General features: G+C 42.8%; 1 protein-coding gene across 2 annotated transcripts in view; it reads right to left on the bottom strand.

The window, feature by feature from the left end:
* The window catches only part of LOC311136284 (rab11 family-interacting protein 3-like), a 50,492-nt gene that overhangs the window by 13,030 nt on the left and 15,840 nt on the right, over positions 1–21,622 (bottom strand). The window contains exons 2-4 of one of the 2 annotated variants that reach the window (XM_084170415.1): positions 11,727–11,820; positions 5,758–5,834; positions 1,287–1,459 (exon numbers count right to left, since the gene is read on the bottom strand). In XM_084170415.1, the coding sequence (XP_084026541.1) occupies positions 1,287–1,459; positions 5,758–5,834; positions 11,727–11,820 (344 nt within the window). Of the gene's footprint in view, positions 1–1,286; positions 1,460–2,526; positions 2,670–5,757; positions 5,835–11,726; positions 11,821–21,622 lie in introns of those variants that run through there. The other variant, XM_084170416.1, reaches the window with a different exon arrangement.

The raw sequence follows: 21,622 nt of genomic DNA, 5'->3' as shown, positions 1-21,622 counted from the left end.
TGTGAGGTCATCTCTAATGTTGTGCAGCACCAGAACAAAAAAACAAGGGTAGAATGTTCAACAACCCAAGTGTAGTTTAATAGTGGGATAAGCAAGTTCCTTCCAAACTGTCAGTGATCTATTATGCCTTTGAAAATGATGATGATGACCTAAGATCTCTGTTCTCTACCATCTGGTCCTTACTAAATAAATAAAATCGTCACTCAAAATAACTATGATCTCCAGGCTTTGTTCCTCAAATAACCATGTGCTGTATTTCATCACAATAATCACTTTATCTAGGCCTGCAAGCTATCTGCCATGTGTTGAAGACAGGTCCCACTGCAAATCTAAGAGTCCAAAACACATCTGGCCAACAGTAATCGTCCAATAGTAAGAAAATACCATGATCTATTTAATTTGTCAACTGATCAATTCAAACCATAGTAATTAGACTAGAGGGACATGAGAGCCTGCATGCACTTGAGGAGCAGCCATGACCAACCACCCTGGAGAAACCATAAACAAAAGGCATCTTCAATTAGATTGATATGATAAGACTTTCGCTCTCTGTAGACGAAAGGTATTTCAAGCCCAGGGCCATTACAATGGTGGCTATTATTGCCTCTATTTAATCTCTGTCTGGTGACCCACATAGACTCCCAAGCCGTCTGTAGAATCTAAGACGAGATACAGGCTTGATGATACAGAGGCTGTGATGACTGGAGCTTGCGTTAGTTTGGCTTATCCTAGTTAATTCCCATTACTATTTAGGCCTATATGTACTATAGTGTTACAGTGCAAACCCTGGTGTCTGAGTGATAAGCAGTGACTGGTTGGGTGGTATTCAGGACAGCTTTGACCTACCTTTGCCTCACCTCGACTTCGCTACATATGGGATTACAACTTTAGCTCAAGGTTAAAGGTGGACTCAGCGATATGACGTAGATGCAGAAAGTAAACAGCATAGTGGGTCAATTTACGCAAACAACTAAGAGCGCTGAAGAGCGAAGCTCAACTTCTTCGCTGTTTTGTTCCCGTGGCTACCACGTTGTAAAGTCACGAAGCGAACCCCATGCACATTGGCAGATACTATGTGTGACTGTGTGAGAGCGTCTTGCATTTCGCACAGCGCAATATCTGCTGTGCCAACTGTACGTGGGTCGAGTTAAGGGGCCGCGGTTAAGGTTATAGGTGACGATCAGGACTAACTATTGGGCCAGGGGCCTGTCCTGAGAAAACTGCAAATGACCATGCAGCCTTTCGCTCCACATGGAGTAAAGAGGCGTAAGGGAGCCAGAACTGACCTGTTGCTGCTGTCCTCAGGGTCGTGGAGCGTGGCCTCGATGCCGCTGTCCGTTTCCACATCCTCGTGCATCTCGGGCTGGACCAGGGCTCCGGTGTCCTCGTCGGTGAACGTCTCACACTCGCTGTAAGTGCTCTCCGAGCCCAGGTAGGCACTGTCTGTCACTTCATTCTGCTACAGGAGGGAAATAGGACCATTTTAGTTACCCTATAAGACAAAGTTAGTAATCATATAACTTCACAATAGTGGTCTAAAGTATGTACATTTTTTGTTATTTAGCAAGACGCTCTTATCCAGAGCGACTTACAGGAGCAATTAGGGTTAAGTGCCCTGCTCAAGGGCACATCGACAGATTTTTCACCTAGCTCGGGGATCCCGAACCGTAACTGGCCCAACGCTCTAAACCACTAGGCTACCTGCCGCCCTGGTACACAAAGAGAGTTAAGTGGATGTCATTTGAATTGAGAAATCATTTCCTGGTGACTAAAAATAGCAGTATGATGTCTGGTAGGTCCATACAGTAGCTAATGTGTGGGTGGACTGTATAAAGCAAATCAACATCAAAACACCCCGTTCAGAGCTGATGACTACATACACAGGCTGTAATGGACATGGTTGAGACTTATGGCCTACTTTTTCCTAGTTATAATTTTGCTGACAGCATTCATTGATATAAATTATGACTCCAGAGGAAACATGTTTATCTGTGACGCATCCTGAGCAGATATGGAAAGAAACAAACGGTGGTAATGATTAACAAGCTGTTACGTATATCATGAAACCAAGCAGCACAGCTTAATTATGATCGTTATGGATTGTAGAGGCCAAATTGTGTCAATCTTGAGAAGTCTGTTAAAAACTTGACATCACCAATCATTGACAGTTATTCAAAGAAAACAAGCAAAGAAAGACTATTCTCATAGGAGACCATATTCACAATTCAACTGTTGCCAGTGGCGGTGAAAAGCCAATTAGAGCAGCATCCAAACAAAATATGCGGCATAAACACATATCAGATGGTTTCAGATGTCCGTGCCAAGCAAAACCTGCTGTGTCAACACCTCGAGTCAACACTGACTAACACAGAGATTTCACTTCCTAAGCTCGAAGCACAAAAACATCCAAATGTTCAGATAGATACTCAATAGAACTTCATAAGACATTTAGCTATAACCAGAGCCTGCCAGGTGAGTCTTAATGAGTCCAGAGCAAGAGAGCCCTCATGGGAGAGCCTCCCATACCTGTCTGTGTGGAGCTCCAGGAGGAACCGGGCCCAGAGGGCTGTCCACCATGCCCAAAACCATGCTGTCTGCCTGGGGCTCACGGGCAGGAAGACTGGCCTGTCATGAAACCCCCAGTAATTTCCCCTCCTAGCGCTTCCTCCTTTTCAATCTCAGAAAGCAAGAGTGTAAAACACAGAATCCCCAACACCTAGTTCAGCTCCAGTCGGTTCTCAAAAGGGGTGGAGTCTGGAGACTGAAAGAGTCCGAAGGGCAGGGGAAGGCAACGGTACAGGCCGTACTCCCACTACCACCCCAACTACCCCTCTCACGGAATTTGATGGTAAAAACATCATATGAAAGAAAGGGGAGCAATGTCCCCTTTAACTTTTCTACTTCAATGTCTCTAGTTCCTGGACCAATGTGACAGGGTGAATCATTAAGCCACCGCCTGTTCTACCCATCTTCACAGGCTTGTATGATTGGACAAAGAGGGCCATATACTACATAGAGCCATGACTACATGGAACTCTATTCCACATCAAGTAACTCATGCCAGCAGTAAAATTAGATTTAAAAATCAGATAAAAATACACCTTATGGAACAGCGGGGGACTGTGAAGCAACACAAACATAGACACATGCATACACACACACGCACTATACACACATGTACACATGGATTTTGTGTTATAGATATGTAGTAGTAGAGTAAATGCCTGAGGGCACACACTTAATATGTTGTAAAATCTGTTATTAATGTATTGTAATGTTTTTTAAATGTATAACTGCCTTAATTTTGCTAGACCCCAGGAAGAGTAGCTGCTGCCTTGGAAGCAGCAAATGGCGATCCATAACAAATAAAAAATATACTGTATGTGCATAGCCATTAACTGACTCATTGTTTACCTTAAAGGCCCAGTGCAGTAAAACATTTGACTTTCATGCGTTTTATATATATTTCCAAACTATGAGGTTGGATACTGTGAAATGTATGATACCCTCTTAGTGTAAGCGCTGTTTGAAAAAGACTATCTGAAATGTCAGCCTGTTTTGGTGGGCTGGAGTTTTGGCCTGCCTGGTGATAGTAAATTAGTTAATAGACCAATAAGAAAGAGAGTTCCAAACCTCTCTGCCAATAACAGCTAGTTTTCCGTTTTCCCCTACCCATTCAGACCACTCCCAGACAGTCCTAGCAAAATTATTGCTTGAGAAATCGCTCTTTGCTAAAAAGCATTTATTTATTTATTTGACCATTTTAATGAAAAACCTATCACAGTAAGGTACTTTAATTGTTAACACAGAAATGATTTGATATTGAGATAAAAACGGCTGCATTGGACCTTTAAGCCCAGAGATGGAGCCATTGGAGGAGAGGGGTCTGGATTGGCTGTGTTAATGCATCTCTTCCTTATAAGAAGAGGTTAGGCTACAATGGCCATGTATTGACAGGGAGAGATACTCTCACAATGACAGGGGGGTAACAACGCACTGGTTGGGTGTTTTTTGGGGACGTAAACAAGCTGGCTGAGAGTGGGAAGGACAAGGAAGAGGAAAAGTAGGAGGAGGAGGAGGAGGAGGAGGAGGAGGAGGAGGAGGAGGAGGAGGAGGAGGGTGGGGCGTTTGGTTTTCTCAAAGCAAGCAGGCCCTCCGCCCAGCTACCTCACCTCTCCTGTTTTGAGAGCAAACAGGGTTAGAACAGGGTGGCCATTGAGTGAGGAATCTTTACTGCCAGGACCCCAGGGGAAAAACAGAGTTCAGGGACACAGGTGTGGCGTCGACTTTCAAAGCACCAACCACCAACTCTCCCCAAACTCCGTCCAATAAAGCTACCGCTATTTCTTAGGGCAGGACAATTTTTTGAAATGTATACTGTAGTGATACATCAGTTAATGTTTAATTCAATGTCATGGAGAGGACAGACCCAACACTGATTTTAAGCAAACCGTTTCTGCAACTCACTTCACTGTGTTTTTGGAGGTGTGTGCAATAACTAAAGGCTAGTAGTTGTATTATTGTTACTACAGGCTCAGTTGGTAGATCATGGCGCTTGCAACGCCAGGGTTGTGGGTGCGTTTCCCACGTGGGACTCAAATTAAAAAAGTACTCAAACTTTTTGAGGGTAATACAAATGAAAGTCCATTGAAAAACGGTGCTGGACTTGATTCAAACTAGTCACTAAGACCTAAGTGTTTGAGTGCTAGGTTAGGGCCAAAGCCTGCACACCCTGTGGCCTGACCAGACCGCTGCTGTATATTTGCCTGAGACTACAGACTGCACTAATTAGCCATACCAACGGGGGGTGCTGAAACTACACAGTGTGCAAACTCAGACTGATACAGTGCACTCATACTACAGTGCTGGAAGCAAACTGACTGAATAACAGTAGAAAGAAAAGGTCTAATCTTCATATTCATCATCTTCAGCACCACCCCAACATATGTGAAAGTGGCGCGTTCTATGTTTTGTAGTAAAAAAGATTGAGAAAGACAAATATTTCCAATGACATCATCAAGCAATTAGCAGGCAATTAGTAGGCTATGCCTACTCACAATTGGTCAAAATCACACGATGCACACCGATGATGTCATTGGAAACACTTATCTTCCACTATGTTTTTTTACTACAAAACATAGAAATGCACCGTTTTCAGGTGATGATGAATATGAAGTTGAACAAGTTTCCCTTTAAATATACAAGTCCACGCATAAGAGGAGCCAGGAATGTCAGATATGCCCCCACCGCAGCTGAAAAAACATAATAGCATGCGTGTGTAAAGTACAACCAGACTCCAACCATTCAATATTTTGTCAAAAGAAAAATACGATGTGAAAATTCAGCCAGATGTCATACGACGGGTGCCAAACTGTAAAGTTCAGCATGCGGAATATTCACGGAGTGGTAATGATAGCTTCGCTGGCCACTCGCTGAATTACTGTGGGATGTGTGAGTGCACAGAGACTTCAGCCTGGGAGCTCTGTATGCAAAGGGACAATGGGGACAGCACAACTGGACCACACAAGACCATAATAAATTACAAATGGGCAGTCACAGTGGTGTACCATGCTATACATTCACATTAGACCACCGTGACCCATATTATACTGCTTTATGTCGAGGGTTCATATACTGTGGTGCAGTCAGTCACACTGTTTTTCTGATGTAGTCAAGTCTGTGTGAGTGGTCATATTGCTAGTAGTAACTGTATTGTAACCAATGACTGCGATGACTATATCCAATGACATCACCCACCTCATCGTACTCCTCTGGGCAGCCCACGGCTCCGTCCCCTGGGCTGAAGTGCACGTCGTAGAGCTGGGGCTCTGCCCCTGCAGACACAGACAGGACAAGGTCAACACATGCAGGCCAATACACACACAGCAAACACATACAGATCAAAGTCAACACAATGCGATGGTAAACACAGAGCCAATATAGAGCCAACATACCACGGAAATATGATAGAACACCGCCACTACACAGGTGTAATACAGTAAACAGAGAAAATACTGTCGGGTCAACTCTGAGAGTTAAAGATTTAACTACACGTTAGAGAATTAATAATAGGCTGCATTGTGTAAGTCAGGCGAATACAAAAAGGATTTCAGCTTTTTTATTAAAAGTGCAAACTTTGAAAGTATACAGAAGGGGGTAGGGGTGGGCGATATGAGCTAAAATTCATATCACGATATTTTCCACTGTCCAGACGATATCGATATGATATCACGATATATGACGTAAAAAAATATGAATCACATTTTAATATCCCTTCTTGGTTAAATTATATTAGTTAAGGAAAAATATGTATTTGAACCTTATATAACCAGAAAGAGTGAGGCATTGGACCGTATGGACCTGAAAAGTTTTTATTTGTATTGTGCAAACATGCATTCCGTAAACATGAGGTAGGTAGGCCTATATATATATATATATATATAAATTAGATATTAAGTAAAATTAAATAAAAAATAACAGGAGATAAAGAAAATAAGGTAATTACAAATTCAAATACGTGTGTTTGTTTTGGCTACGGTCCGTAGATATGTAAAAAACTAACCGTTTGAAACTAAACCTTTCAAGCCTCAACCATCAATTATCAACAATATCAACAAATCTTCACTAGAACTTTCTTCACAAGTTCCGTGCCAGGAATACCAGCATGTTGACTGTTTCTGGCTTTAGTGCTGCCCTGTGACATGTCACCACATTGCCCCCAGTGCTGAATGCCCTCTCAGAGGGGGCACTTGTGGCAGGGATGCATAAGTATTTCTTTGCCAGACAACTCACACGTGGAAAATTAGATCCGTGAAATCGCCACCACTCCAAAGGATCAGACTCGCTGTCTGCTGCCGTTGCCAGAATGTAGCTATTCAGCTCTTGCTCAATGATCTGCCTCTCTGAACATGAGGCAGGTGCACTGCTGGTCTGCTTAAAGAAGCTCCCAAGGCTCTTCTTGGGCTTCTTGCCTGATTGATGAGCAGTGGAAGCTTCTTTCTCCCTGTCAGTGTGATCCTCTGCAAGAGACGATTTTCCCAGGGCTGTGTTCTCCACCAGGAGGGCTTCGGTCTCTGAGGCAGCTCTCACCTTAAAAAATGAAAATAATTAAACTTTATTTGTATAGCACCTTTCATACATAAAATGCAGCCCAAAGTGCTTTACATTTGAAGCAATAAAACAAGAACAAATGAATAAATACCTTAATGTCCTCCAGTTTCTCAGCGGACATGTACCTGGTCTTGAACCTTGGATCTAGAAAGGTAGCCATGGAGAGCAGCTCATCTGTTGCAGGGTCAGTGTACTTGTTATTCAAGTAATCAAGAACCTTGATCTTGATCTCTTTGGTCAGTTCTGTATCGTCCTTGCTCAGATTTAGAACCTCTGCATTTAACAGATTGATGACAGGCTTCAAATAGGACACGCTCACATACGCTTCTCCTGACAGGGCATCTGTAAAGTCCTGGAGTGGCTTCAGTGCTGCTGTGACTGATTCCAAGACCTGGATGTCTTGCCAGGTAGGTACAAGGTGCCGTGTCTTTTTGTCCCCTGCCAGGACCTGTGTAATGGCCTTTTCCTGCTCCAGGACTCTTTCCATCATTTTCAGACGAGATCCCCACCTTGTCGGAGATTCTGTGATGAGCTTGTGCAGGGGCAGGCTTAGTTCATTCTGTGCTGTCATCAGGGCCTTCTGCTTTTTCCAGCTGTATGAGAACGTGCTAACCACCTTTTTGCAAACCCCTGTGGCCCGGGAAATCGCACACCCCTGTGGCCCGGGAGCGTTTTGGACACTCCTCTCTGGAAATTGGGAATAAGAAATCAAAATAATAGGGTGAAAAATAATCGAATCACAATACAATAATAATTAATAATAATGCATTTTTATATAGAAATCACAATACAATATAACTTTTAATCTTTGTTTGAGGATTTACGGCATTTACATTCAACTGTTACACATTTTACAAATCTGATGTGCTTAGATTTAGCCTACGGTACATGGCTGATGTGAGCTGTATTTTTTCTTAATAATAAGCATCATACAGGGTAGGCCTAGGCTACAGTCCTGAAACTTACCAATAGCATTGTGCAGCCTGTGTCCGAAACATCCAAGGTTTGCCCACTTGTTCAGCTGCAATGCCTTGATCATGTTCGATCCGCTGTCGGTCGTCATACAAACTTGACGCGACTCTTTTAATCCCCAGGACGACAGTATGTCCCTCAGCCCACCTGCAATTATTTCCCCGGTGTGGTCGTCTGGGAAATAAGACGTCTGTAGGCACTTACTTTTCAGTTTCCAGTCACCGTCTATGTAATGGATTGTGAGGCTTATATAAGGTTCTGTGGTACGACTTGACCATAGATCGGCAGTAGTGGAGAAGAATGGAATGTTATTTATCTCACTGTAAACTCTGTCCCAGCATTCTGTGTAAAGCTGTGGCAGGCATTTTTGGCTAAAATATTTGCGGCTCGGGATCTCATATCTTGGGTCCAGAGTTTGAATCAACTTTCTGAACCCCTCTTTCTCCACAGTTTGAATCGGTACCATGTCCTTCGCTATGTGATTTGTAATCGCAGCTGTGATGTCTATCCATTTTTTGCTCGTCTTCTCATAGCAAGTACCGGCAGCAAATGATGATATAATTGATTGTTGAGTGCGAGTCTGGCTTGTCTTCGGGCGAGCTCCTGGGCTTACTGTCTCACGCATTCTGGTGCATTGTTCATACTCACGGACATGTATGTTTTTTAAGTGATTGAACAGGTTGGTCGTGTTTCCACCTTTTGCTAAGACAACACGACGACACAACTTGCATAGGGTAGTGTTTTGGTCGGGGTCGGAGATTTTAAAGCCAAACCAGTTCCAAACAACAGAGGTGCCCCCTTTCTTCTTAACCAATTTATCCTCCTGCTCTTGAGCAACATCAATTTCTGTGTTTTCGCTCATCCTGGATTGTAAAGTTTTCCCCCAATAGTTAACCTGCCTCCTAACTGCAGCTGCCTGCACACTTCTTTGTTGCTAGCACTACATGCGTGCAACAAGTGCATGCGACGTGCGCTCATAAAAATAGGTCAACATATTAACATACATTCTTTTATTCGTAAGAACCAAGAAAGGTTGGATAAAAAAAAAAAAAAAAAGATGTAGCTACTTAGTACTATCACTCAGTTGAAATTTGGAACAAAAAAATATTGATGCAAAATTCGAATTTATGAATTCTGAATAAATCGCGGTATCCATGATATTGCTAAATCCATATCATGGCGCGGCACAATACCGGTTTTTACTATCAAACCGGTATATCGCCCACTCCTAGAAGGGGGGGACTAAATGTCTGAACCAAAGTCAAATGTGCTATGGTCAACTACAGTGCTTCTTTTACCGTACATGTCCTCGCCGCCCTATTTAGAAAACGAGTCTTTATGCTTGGAGTAACAATCAACATTATGTAACAGTCACATTTCAAGGGCTGCTGTGTGCAATGTGAGTGTGTGAAGTGTGTGTGAGCTAAATCAACCAATAAAAGAACACAAAATGACCCCTATCAAATTCAGATTTAGAGCCTCCAACGAAAGCACCTGCAAATAAGCGCTGTGAAACCCGAGACCGACCAAATCGGGAGCGGACAATAGGGTGTCGGGCCAGACTCCCAGCAGCCACTGGGGAAGGCTCCTCTAGTTAACAGAGCTCTGAATAGCACCCTGCTGCTGAGCTAAAAGAACACAAACAGTGCTCTTGACAGCAGTGGCCGCTGGACCACATGCAGGTTCTACCCTGGTCTTACGTAACAGCCGCTGCTGTTCAGGACTGATACAGATTACTGGGTAGTTAAGTAGAATATAAAGTCTAATTTTGTGCTGGGAGGAGGTTCGCTTGAGAGGGTTGCGTGTCCCTCTGTATAGGGTGGCAGAGTGCTGGAGTCGCTTGGCACCAACTCAAAAGAGTCACAATGTACAGGGACACATTGTATTTTCTAAGAGTTGACAGACTTTATTCAACACGTCTCCCTGTGCTACACTGGCTTAGCTATTCCAGACATGCCAGAGACAACACGGGGGGTAAGGTATTTACACTGCCAACAGGCTTTTCTTTATTAAAGGCACCTCCAGCCAGTAACCGACAGAGAAATGACAAGGAGAAACCAAGTTAAAATTTAAAAAAGTAAACATTGAAACTGAACTGTGGTTCCAGTTGGAGCTGGAATAGCAGGTTTTCTGATGTGACTCCAGGGAAACGAGGTGGGGGTGACCAGTGCAGAATACTTGTAGCCCTGAGCAAGGTTGGCTATACAGACGGACTGGAATTCTGACAACGAAGTGTGAGAGGCCGGGGAAGTTAAGTGTTCTGATCTTCACACGTTCATGGCAAACTAGAGTCCTGAGGTTTGAAGAAAATAATTAGGTTAGGCTATATCATGGACTTGTTACAGTGACCTTAGAACAGTCTTTACATGGCTTGAGTGACTCTTTCTCCTGTCCTTTGTGAGGTCTCATGAAATGGATAAGGCGCTGGCACCAGGAGAGAGACATAGTGGGAGAGAGAGACGATGAGAAACGAGTGGGAGAGAGAGAGAGACACTGAATTATTCAGGCGAATAGGACTCAGCCCAGTCCCTCCCTCCCTCCCTCTCTCATTCTCTAGCTGAAACCTGGCCTAGCAGAAGTCCATGTGCCTCGTGTCTCATGCTTTCCAGCATATTACTTATTAACGGTCCGGGTAAATGGGGCAGTTGTAACCCAGAAAGCACTGGGAAAAACTCCAACACAGACCAACAGCAAAGCAAAGGGCTGTGGTGGCAGCCAGGGCAACAACACTGTTGCGATGACATCAACACAAACCTGTGCAGCACGCTAACACAGCTAGTGTGTGATGTCAACACCGTCTCTGTATGATGATGTCAGCATAGCACCAGGGTGACATTCTTTACCATAATGATGGCAATATTGCTGACGCTTGAGGTGCTTCATGGATGGATAAATCCATCAGCGCTTTACAGTGACTCATAACAGGATTGCAGTGGAATATTTGTTTTGTTTTTATTTGTTTGTAGCAACCGATGATTTATGGGTGGGCTGAAAAACAGACATTGTGTAAACAAGCAGTCTACGGCCTATACTTTTCAGGACACATCTCTCATCCTTCCTTGAAATGGATGAGAAGGCAGAGAGAAACCTGATGACTCAGTAGTCAGGCACATGATCCATTGCTTCCATTGTTTAGAAAGGAAGGTTTATAGGAGGCTGTAAACGTTCCGTGAAAGAAAAACTATGTGATTTGAAGTGCAGTCTGAATGAAATTGGGTCACTGTTTTTTTTCCTCCTCAAAACCTTTCACCTTAGCTAAAATCATGTGAGCATATGAACAATGGCAGCTGCCATCAGGAAGAAGCTGGGATAGATAGAGCCTGATAGGACCAACATATGGCACTGGTCAATGGAAGCCCTGATCTTAAAACATTACAGCTCTCCATATTGTTAGTAGTAGCAGACTTAATGAAATGATAGCAATTGCAAATAGTTCATGTAATGATCTATTTGAGTCTATCTAGGGGATAGGGATACTAAGTGATTGACAAAAGTTGCCCCCAAAAAATTGACTAAAATGGTGCATGTCAGTGAGAGCACATAGGCCTCATTTTCGAGCTTTCAAAGGTGTTTCCAAATAAAAGTTCAAACTATGATGGCAGTCATGGTCATCACAGCTTTGGAAGGAAGATCCTCTGACTCACCTCCATTGCTGATGGCCGAGATTCCTCGATGGAAGTCCTCGAAGCTGATCACCCCCAGCCCACTTGGATCCAGGAACTTGGTCAGATCCTTCACCTGTAATACAGACAGCCATGTTGGACCTTTCAAACACACTTAGACACAGCAATCAAAAAGCTCACTTCCCCATATAATCAAATCAGCTGTGTTGCCTGAATGCTTTATGAATAAATCAGATTGCATTCTGTCCAAATTAATGTGATGTAAGAGCAATGAGTACATATAATAGAATTAAGGAACAGGGGAAAGCATTCAAATTGAAAGGTTGTAGCTTTGCTAACTCTAAGGACATCAAAAAAATTGACTGCCTAAAAGTACTGATATTTAATTGAGCTTAGTCACGTCATGGAAATGTTTCTGGAATGGCAGAAACATGATAGAAAATTGGCAAAATTACAAAACTGTCTCTCTGAGGCTTCTGTGGTTAGGCTCCTTCAACTGGTATGATGTTTATTTTCAAGACAAGACAATAAGAACCAATAAAAAGTGCTCTGACCTCCACAGAATCATAAATTTCTGTACACGTAGACATATTTCTGATTTCATAACTGGAAATGTGCTTCAATTTTACAGGATTGCAGTGTCCTCAGATAAGGTGAGCTTATGGGTTGAGCTCCAAACGTCTCGCCTACCTCAACACAAGCCCAACACTTCTCTATAAGCCTACCCAAACCAATAGACACACACAAGCATGTCGCTCGCACGCATGCACTCTCTCTCACACACACAACGCAAAACCTTGCGACCACAACTTGCATTTTACAACTTAAATAAAGAGTTCTATACACAAAGAGACAGAGTGCACCTAACCCAGCACTCAAATGACAAGATGTCCCTGTATCCATTCCCCGGGTAACCTGGCAACAAGAGGTGGTATCCAAGGAGATAGGCCTACTAGTGTGTGTGCTTTTCACCCTAATGTATAAGAACTAGACCTCAAAGTATTGTAGACCGAACAGCCAACATAAACATTGTTGTGAGGCTGGAATATGGAATGCACTTTATTGTTTTTGTTTCCTAAAGGTGAACTGCACTCACTGATTCTGTATGTGTTTCTTCCAGTGCGCATTAAGAAATGCAGCGGCCATTACTGAAGCCCAAACTAGAGTTTTCTTTGGGTTGTGGCTAAACTAGAGTTTTCTTTGGGTTGTGGCTAAACTAGAGTTTTCTTTGGGGTGTTGCTTAATGTGGGTGTTTCTTGAGTGTGTCTTTGCCATTCAATCACAACAAACAAACAAGTGCAGTAGTGAGTAACAGCGAGGTAAGCTAAGCTAGCTTTGCTAAGGAGAGAAGTTTTGAAGTTTAAGACTTCTCCCCTCCTGACTGTCTAACCATCTCAAGATGATCTGCTAATTCAGTTCTATGTGTAGGCTAAAGCCTGCGCTGACCTTATGTTTAGCCAACCTGACAGCAGGTAGCTAGCTAGCATAGCAATATGTATCTGTCAAATCACAGTTATATCAACATAGCAAGAAGTACCAGTGTCTGGTACAACACCTTGCTACGAAAGCAGCTTGCAACTTTAAGTTTTATCACGTCCTGTAAAGACATGTTACCATGGAAACGATATCAACAACTGCAAGTTGAATTCCCGGTCTTCAGTCAGCTCAGCTGCCAACACAATTTTCTATTAAAAACAAAACTCCACCCATGCTCTACCAAGGTTTTCCAGCACACAGTGTTGGCCTACTACAGTGCCTACAGTGGGGGAAAAAGTATTTAGTCAGTCACCAATTTTGGAAGTTCTCCCACTTAAAAAGATGAGAGAGGCCTGTAATTTTCATCATATGTACACGTCAACTATGACAGACAAAATGAGAATTTGGTCAATAAGTATTTGGTCAATAACAAAAGTTTCTCAATACTTTGTTATATACCCTTTGTTGGCAATGACACAGGTCAAACGTTTTCTGTAAGTCTTCACAAGGTTTTCACACACTGTTGCTGGTATTTTGGCCCATTCCTCCATGCAGATCTCCTCTAGAGCAGTGATGTTTTGGGGCTGTCGCTGGGCAACACAGACTTTCAACTCCCTCCAAAGATTTTCTATGGGGTTGAGATCTGGAGACTGGCTAGGCCACTCCAGGACCTTGAAATGCTTCTTACGAAGCCACTCCTTCGTTGCCCGGGCGGTGTGTTTAGGATCATTGTCATGCCAGCCACGTTTCATCTTCAATGCCCTTGCTGATGGAAGGAGGTTTTCACTCAAAATCTCACGATACATGGCCCCATTCATTCTTTCCTTTACACGGATCAGTCGTCCTGGTCCCTTTGCAGAAAAACAGCCCCAAAGCATGATGTTTCCACCCCCATGCTTCACAGTAGGTATGGTGTTCTTTGGATGCAACTCAGCATTCTTTGTCCTCCAAACACGACGAGTTGAGTTTTTACCAAAAAGTTATATTTTGGTTTCATCTGACCATATGACATTCTCCCAATCCTCTTCTGGATCATCCAAATGCACTCTAGCAAACTTCAGACGGGCCTGGACATGTACTGGCTTAAGCAGGGGGACACGTCTGGCACTGCAGGATTTGAGTCCCTGGCGGCGTAGTGTGTTACTGATGGTAGGCTTTGTTACTTTGGTCCCAGCTCTCTGCAGGTCATTCACTAGGTCCCCCTGTGTGGTTCTGGGATTTTTGCTCACCGTTCTTGTGATCATTTTGACCCCACGGTGTGAGATCTTGCATGGAGCCCCAGATCGAGGGAGATTATCAGTGGTCTTGTATGTCTTCCATTTCCTAATAATTGCTCCCACAGTTGATTTCTTCAAACCAAGCTGCTTACCTATTGCAGATTCAGTCTTCCCAGCCTGGTGCAGGTCTACAATTTTGTTTCTGGTGTCATTTGACAGCTCTTTGGTCTTGGCCATAGTGGAGTTTGGAGTGTGACTGTTTGAGGTTGTGGACAGGTGTCTTTTATACTGATAACAAGTTCAAACAGGTGCCATTAATACAGGTAACGAGTGGAGGACAGAGGAGCCTCTTAAAGAAGAAGTTACAGGTCTGTGAGAGCCAGAAATCTTGCTTGTTTGTAGGTGACCAAATACTTATTTTCCACCATAATTTGCAAATAAATTCATAAAAAATCCTACAATGTGATTTTCTGGAGAAAAAAAAAATCAATTTGTCTGTCATAATTGACGTGTACCTATGATGAAAATTACAGGCCTCTCTCATCTTTTTAAGTGGGAGAACTTGCACAATTGGTGGCTGACTAAATACTTTTTTTCCCCACTGTATGTTGTTCTATTGTACTTCAAACAATGTGATTGCAGTTTGCTTAGGATTCAAACCTTCCAAACAGCCTAATACATACTCTTAGAGGAGGTGATCCCACATTAATGTGATTTGTACCGCATACAAGTTAAAGTATTGGATTCTTTACACACCACACTAATCCCATTCCACTACCTTTTCAAGCTTTTTTGATTATATGAAAACAAGCTTTGCTTTTATACTTATAAGACTTGATTGAGCAAGCTGTTTTGTCTTGTTGTAATGTGGTGCCTAACTGTATTTCTTTCTAAACATTTATTTAGCAATACATGTAATTGAGAAAAAAATACATTAAAAAAAATATTTTTGCTCAACATAACACCAGGTGGTGTGTTGGACACAGTCACTCATATATTAAAAGGTATATTGAGCCTGTCTGCATTCCTGATTTCTGTAACCGTTAGCTTACCTGTGTAGATATTACTGCACCGTCGGAGCTAGAAGCACAAGCATTTCGCTACACCTGCTATAACATCTGCTAAACACGTGTATGTGTCAAATAAAATGTGATTTGATTTGATAGGCTCAGAAAAACTTGTTTTGCAAACATGGTCTTGTTTTATCAATTGCTGCTCTAACATTTTTTAAAGATTAATGAAAAATAAAACAATAACATACTGTATCTTGATTAGATAAGTATTCAACCCCTTGAGTCAATACATGCTAGAATCACCTTTGGCAGCCATTACAGTCTAAAAGCTTTGCACACCTGGATTGTACAATATTTGCCTTAAAAAAAAACAACATTCTTCAAGCTCTGTCTAGACAGCCTTTTTCAAGTATTTTAAGTGAAAACTGTAACTAGGCCACTCAGGAACATTCAATGTTGTCTTGGTAAGCAACAAGTTTTAGGTTATTGTCCTGCTGAAAGGTGAATGTCTCCTAGTGTCTGTTGCTTAGCTCTATTCGGTTTATTTTTATCCTAAAAACACTCCCTAGTCCTTGCCGATGACGTAAATATCCATAACATGATGCAGCCACCACCATGCTTGAAAATATGAAGTGGTACTCAGTGATGTGTTGGATTTGCTCCAAACATAATGCTTTGTATTCAGGACAAAATGTTAATTTGCCACATTTTTTGCAGTATTACTTTAGTGCCTTATTGCAAACAGGATGCATGTTTTGGAATATGTTTATTCTGTACAGACAGTTTTCTCCTATCACAGCCATTAAACTATTTAAAAATGACCATTGGCCTCATGGTGAAATCCCTGAGCGGTTTCCTTCATCTTCGGCAATTGAGTTAGGAAGGACGCCTGTATCTTTGTAGAGACTGGGTGTGGTGTACAGAGCTGGAGTAATCATTCAAAAATCATGTTAACCACTACTATTGCACACCGAGTCCATGCAACTTATTATGTGATTAAGCAAATTTTTACTCCTTAACATATTTAGGCTTGCCATAAAGTAGTTGAATACTTATTGACTCAAGACATTTCAGCTTTTAATTTTGTATTAATTCATAAACATTTCTAAAAGCAAAATTCCACTTTGACATTGTGGGGTTTTGTGTGTAGATCAGTGGCACAAAAATGTTTCATGAGCTGAATTAAAATATCCCAGAAATATTCCATACGCACAAAAAGCTTATCGCGCTCAAATTTTGTGCACAAATTTGTTTACATCCCTGTTAGTGAGCATGTATCTTTTGCCAAGAGAATCCATCCACTTGACAGTTGTGGCATATCAAGAAGCTGATTAAACAGCATGATCATTACACAGGTGCACCTTGCGCTCGGTACAATAAAAGGCCACTCTTAAATGTGCAGTTGTCACACAACACAATGCCACAGATGTCTCAAGTTGAGGGAGCGCGTGCAATTGGCATGCTGACTGCAGGAATGTCCACCAGAGCTGTTGCCAGAGAATTTAATGTTCATTTCCCTACCATAAGCCGCCTCCAACATCGTTTTAGAGAATTTGGTAGTACATCCAGCCGGCCTCACAACCGCAGACCACGTGTAACCATGCAAGCCCAGGACCTCCACATCCGGCTTCTTCACCTGCGGGATCATCTGAGACCAGCCACCCAGACAGCTGATGAAACTGAAGAGTATTTCTGTCTGTAATAAAGCCCTTTTGTCGGGAAAAACTCGGCTGGGCCTGGCTCCCCAGTGGGTGGGCCTATGCCCTCCCAGGCCCACCCATGGCTGTGCTCCTGCCCAGTCATGTGAAATCCATAGATTAGGGCCTAATTAATGTATTTCAATTGACTGATTTCCTTACATGAACTGTACAATTCCCTGATCTCTTTTAACAAGACAAGCTCCTGGAAAATGCACAAATAGTCAACATGTAGCCTAGCCATGAACTATTTACATACATTATTGACTCTCACATCAGGTGGCTCGGAGAGCAAGGCATGAAGTGGCACAAACTTCTCAGTGTTCTGCACCAGCAGAGGGTCTGTGCTACTTCTTCCACTCATTTAACAGACAAGATTTGCTTAGAATTCCGTGGCATTATTTTATAGAGTGAAGAATACAATTGAACATTGCTCAATAAAATAGAAAGGATATTTTCTCCAAACACATGCGGTTATTCTGTGTTGAGCGGGTTAACAAAGAAACAGGTCCTCCTATATGCTTAATTTAGAGTTATGTAACTTTAGCTGTGATACAAATGTTGGGCTATATGTTTTGAAGGCTGCATGATGCGACTCTAATGATGATTTGAAAAAGTTGCATGAAAGGCAGGAGCTCTGCTTGGTTTTTTGCGCAGGCTGTACACACTTCATCAGTCTCTCATTCACAATTTGAAAAGCACTTAATGCCTCAAATTTCCTAGCTACATCCCCTTTGTGTGTCTGTAATGCCCCCTAAAAGAATCCATGCTTTTTGCGGCCATTGTGCCCTTGTGGTGAATAAAATAATTATAATTCCTTTCTCCTACCTGTGTGCTGAAGCACCTCTCACTCACATGGCTCTCTGTCAAGTGATCAGGTCTTTCTCACAGGCTACAAGTGAAAGCAGACTGACTTCATGACCAAAATGATCCTATTTACACTTTGTAGTCAATTTTGACACTAGAATGAATGTTTCTGACTCATATCGATGCCACATAGGCCATTTATAACCAGAGAAGTTGGTTCTAGGAGGCAGTTCCCTTTTAAGAATAGGCTCCGAAAAATAATATCACTCCTAGTTGGGACCAAATTTCTATACATTTTTTCAGGTTAAGGGTAATGTTTAAAAGCCGTTCCCTCTGAACCATAACTGTAGCATTAACCATGGCCTCAAGGCACCTCAAAATGTGATCAGCCTTTTCCTAGAAATTAGATACAAATGCTGTATGTTGCAATTACACATCCCATCCTCATTACGCTGTCATTCCATGCATGTATCATTTACAATTAGCTGGGAGGGTAGGGAAGTTTGTGGGCAAAACACAAGCGGAGGCCTTGGGAAAACCTTCAACATCAACATGAGAGTAAAGCACGACAATAGATGACATAGTACCACAATAGATGACATAGTACCACAAGTACAAATCTGACTGGGTTTAACATGGCCATTCAACAGAGGCTTTAACTTCCTGTTCTGCACTTTTGTATCGGTTACACACACTCAAACAGTCGATCTGCTTAGCAAACATATGAGCTCCATCTAGAGGGAGCAGCTGAAACTCTTAGCAAACTGTCGATTGACTTAGCCTGAGAATTACAGCCCTCAAGGTGATCACCGATTTACTTTATCTGCTTGAAGATTAAGAGATTCTCCAGTACTTTTTTATACTTTTTAGCCAGTAGTTCTGAAAGTAGCGTTCACGAGCCACGTGCAGATATGTGCACCACGTCATTGCGCTCTCATGCTCTGCTGTGTGTGCATCTTGCTAGCTGTCACTCAAATGGAGAGGGGCTGAACCTTATTGGCTAGAACTCGAATTGCTAGGGGGCTGGCCCACGTGGGGTAAAATGAAGGGGAAAATGGCGCCGCACAGCTTCCAGTAAACAGTTGCTTTCAAACTAGGGATTTCGTGGCTAATTGAGGTAAAACAGTAATTCTGCTCAAAGATTATGCATGTATGAACTACACATTGACACATCCAGCCCAAAGCGGGAGGTTTAAAAAAAAATAACGTACTAGTTGCCAAAGTTCCGGAGCATGTCTTTAAACACAGCTGAAGTTTTAAAGGCAAGATCAGACTTCGCCTTATTGGTGGTTTAACACTGAAATGTTGATCTAAGATTTCAGGTTAAATTTGATAGCCAAGCGCTCGCTGCTATGCAAATCTTTCATAAATTAGGTTGGCCAGGAGGTGGATGATAGTGAATAGATGGGTCGTTGAAAGCACGTGTAGGTGGGGGTTTCACTGCTGTCAGTGCTGTGCTTTTGTAGTCCTGACAGCAAAAAAGGCATGGAAGAAAGGCCCCACCATATGTACAGTAGTCCAAAGAGAACGGCCCTGGGGGGACAGTCTGGGGAAAGCACTAGTCATAATAGTTGCTCCAACCTCATGGGCCATAATGGCCATGTCCTTCCATTTGCATGGCAGTGAGAGCCTGGATGGATGGTGGTTTTTCTCTGTTTCCTCTATTTGTGTCTAATCAGTGCTCCACACAGACCACAGTTGTGCAGTAAGATGCAGTAAGATGCCGGGAGTGAGAGACTTATTCCTATGGGGGATTTCACAATAGCTCGTCTTCAACAGAGCATTACTGTGTTGAATAACTATTACTGACACTTCACTAGCAATAGCCTAGATCGATAGGGAGATGGGGCTAATGGGAGTGTATTTCTGTGAACAACAATGCAACACACACAGGATGGGGGTTTGGGACAGGGCAGCGGACATTCCATTGAGGATTAGTGGGAATGTACATAAAAGCAGGCCAGGGGAGGCTGACTGGCTGGATGTCTGTAGAGGGGCGAGGGAGGTGGATGGACAAGAGCTGCCTGCCACCACCACAATGCAGGGCCAAGGGCTTTGTGTGGAAACTAGGTCAAAACCCACTGGTGTTGGTTGAAAAGACCTTGTCCATTTTGTGATCTTCCAATTCCCTGATACTGCCATGTCTTCTCTCCTGGGGTGACCTTATTTTGAGGGTGCTCAATGTGCGATAATGGAGGGTTAAGATTGTGGCTGTGAGTTGTTTAGAATTAAGCAGCAGGGCGTCCTGTACCTTACACGTCAGTTACTTATTTACTGTAACATTTTCTGATCATCACACCTCAGGGAAATCAAAACAACTGCGAGACAGACTAAAAGGTTGAGGTGGTTAGACTGGCAACATCATGAATCCCCGCCTTCAGTCTCATTTCTTTCATTTTCTCCTCTCTTCGATCTCATTCTCATTGCCTCCACCACATCACATTCAGGCTCTTCCTTCATCTCCATTGTCTTCTCAGTCTTATTTTCTCAGCCCAGTTACATTTTAGTCCCTTGCCACTAACTAGTCTCACTAACTAGTCTAACCCTTCAGTGGTCAGGTCTAGGGTTGAATGGTGGGAACCCGGTTACCGGGATTTACCGCCCAAAACCACTCCCTTTTCCTGGAATAAATAACTGCAAGAAACCGGTAAATTATAATACATTATTAATATGAACAGCAAGGTGTGAAATGGAACTGTTAAATTATATGCGAACTCTGGCTTCTCTACGGCCTCTGCATGATGAATCACCAACGCTCAGGATGGGGACAGACAGCACATCTTAGTATGGAGCACAGCTCACAATGCATGTTGACCAATCATCTCATCATGGTAACTTTTTTCTTGTAACAGGTATGCCTAACATTTGCTGCAGCATAGTTTATGCTACAGTAATACAAAGACTGAATGCGTGTCTAATTTATCCATCTCCATCTGGCTTTCGGGGGTCACATTTCTTCATTGTAAAGATTTTTTTGAAATTGCAGTAGCAGACTTTTAAAAACAGCCTATCGCTCAAATATCATTGCTTTAAATCAGTGCACGCGTGAGCACTCTCTCGCAGTCTTTCTCTCTCCATCAACTCCATTCAAACTGCACACAAAATACATAAATCTTGTTCTATACTGAACAAAAATATAAAAATGCAACATGCAACAATTTCAAAGATTTTACTGAGTTACAGTTCATATAAGGAAATCAGTCATTTGAAATAAATTAATTAGTCCCTAATCTACGGATTTCACATGACTGGGCAGGGGCGCAGCCATGGGTGGGCCTGAGAGGGCATAGGCCCACCCACTTGGGAGCCAGGTCCACCTACTCGGAAGCCAGGCCCAGCCAATCAGAAAGATTTTTCCCCCCACAAAAGTGCTTTATTACAGACAGAAATACTCCTCCGCATCCCACCTCAGACGATCCCACAGGTGAAGAAAGTGGATGTGGAGGGCTGGCATGGTTACACGTGGTCTGCGGTTGTGAGGCCGGTTGGACATACTGCCAAATTCTCTAAAACGACGTGGTCGAGAAATGAACATTCAATTCTCTGGCAACAGCTCTGTTGGACATTCCTGCAGTCAGCATGCCAATTGCATGCTCCCTCATAACTTGAGACATCTGTGGCATTGTGTTGTGACAAAACTGCACATTTTAGAGTGGCCTTTTGTAGTCCCCAGCACCAGGTGCACCTGTGTAATGATCATGCTGTTT

Source organism: Coregonus lavaretus (assembly GCF_964263955.1).
Source record: "Coregonus lavaretus genome assembly, chromosome: 1".
Classification (NCBI taxonomy): domain Eukaryota; kingdom Metazoa; phylum Chordata; class Actinopteri; order Salmoniformes; family Salmonidae; genus Coregonus; species Coregonus lavaretus.
This window is presented reverse-complemented; position numbering and strand designations above follow the sequence as displayed.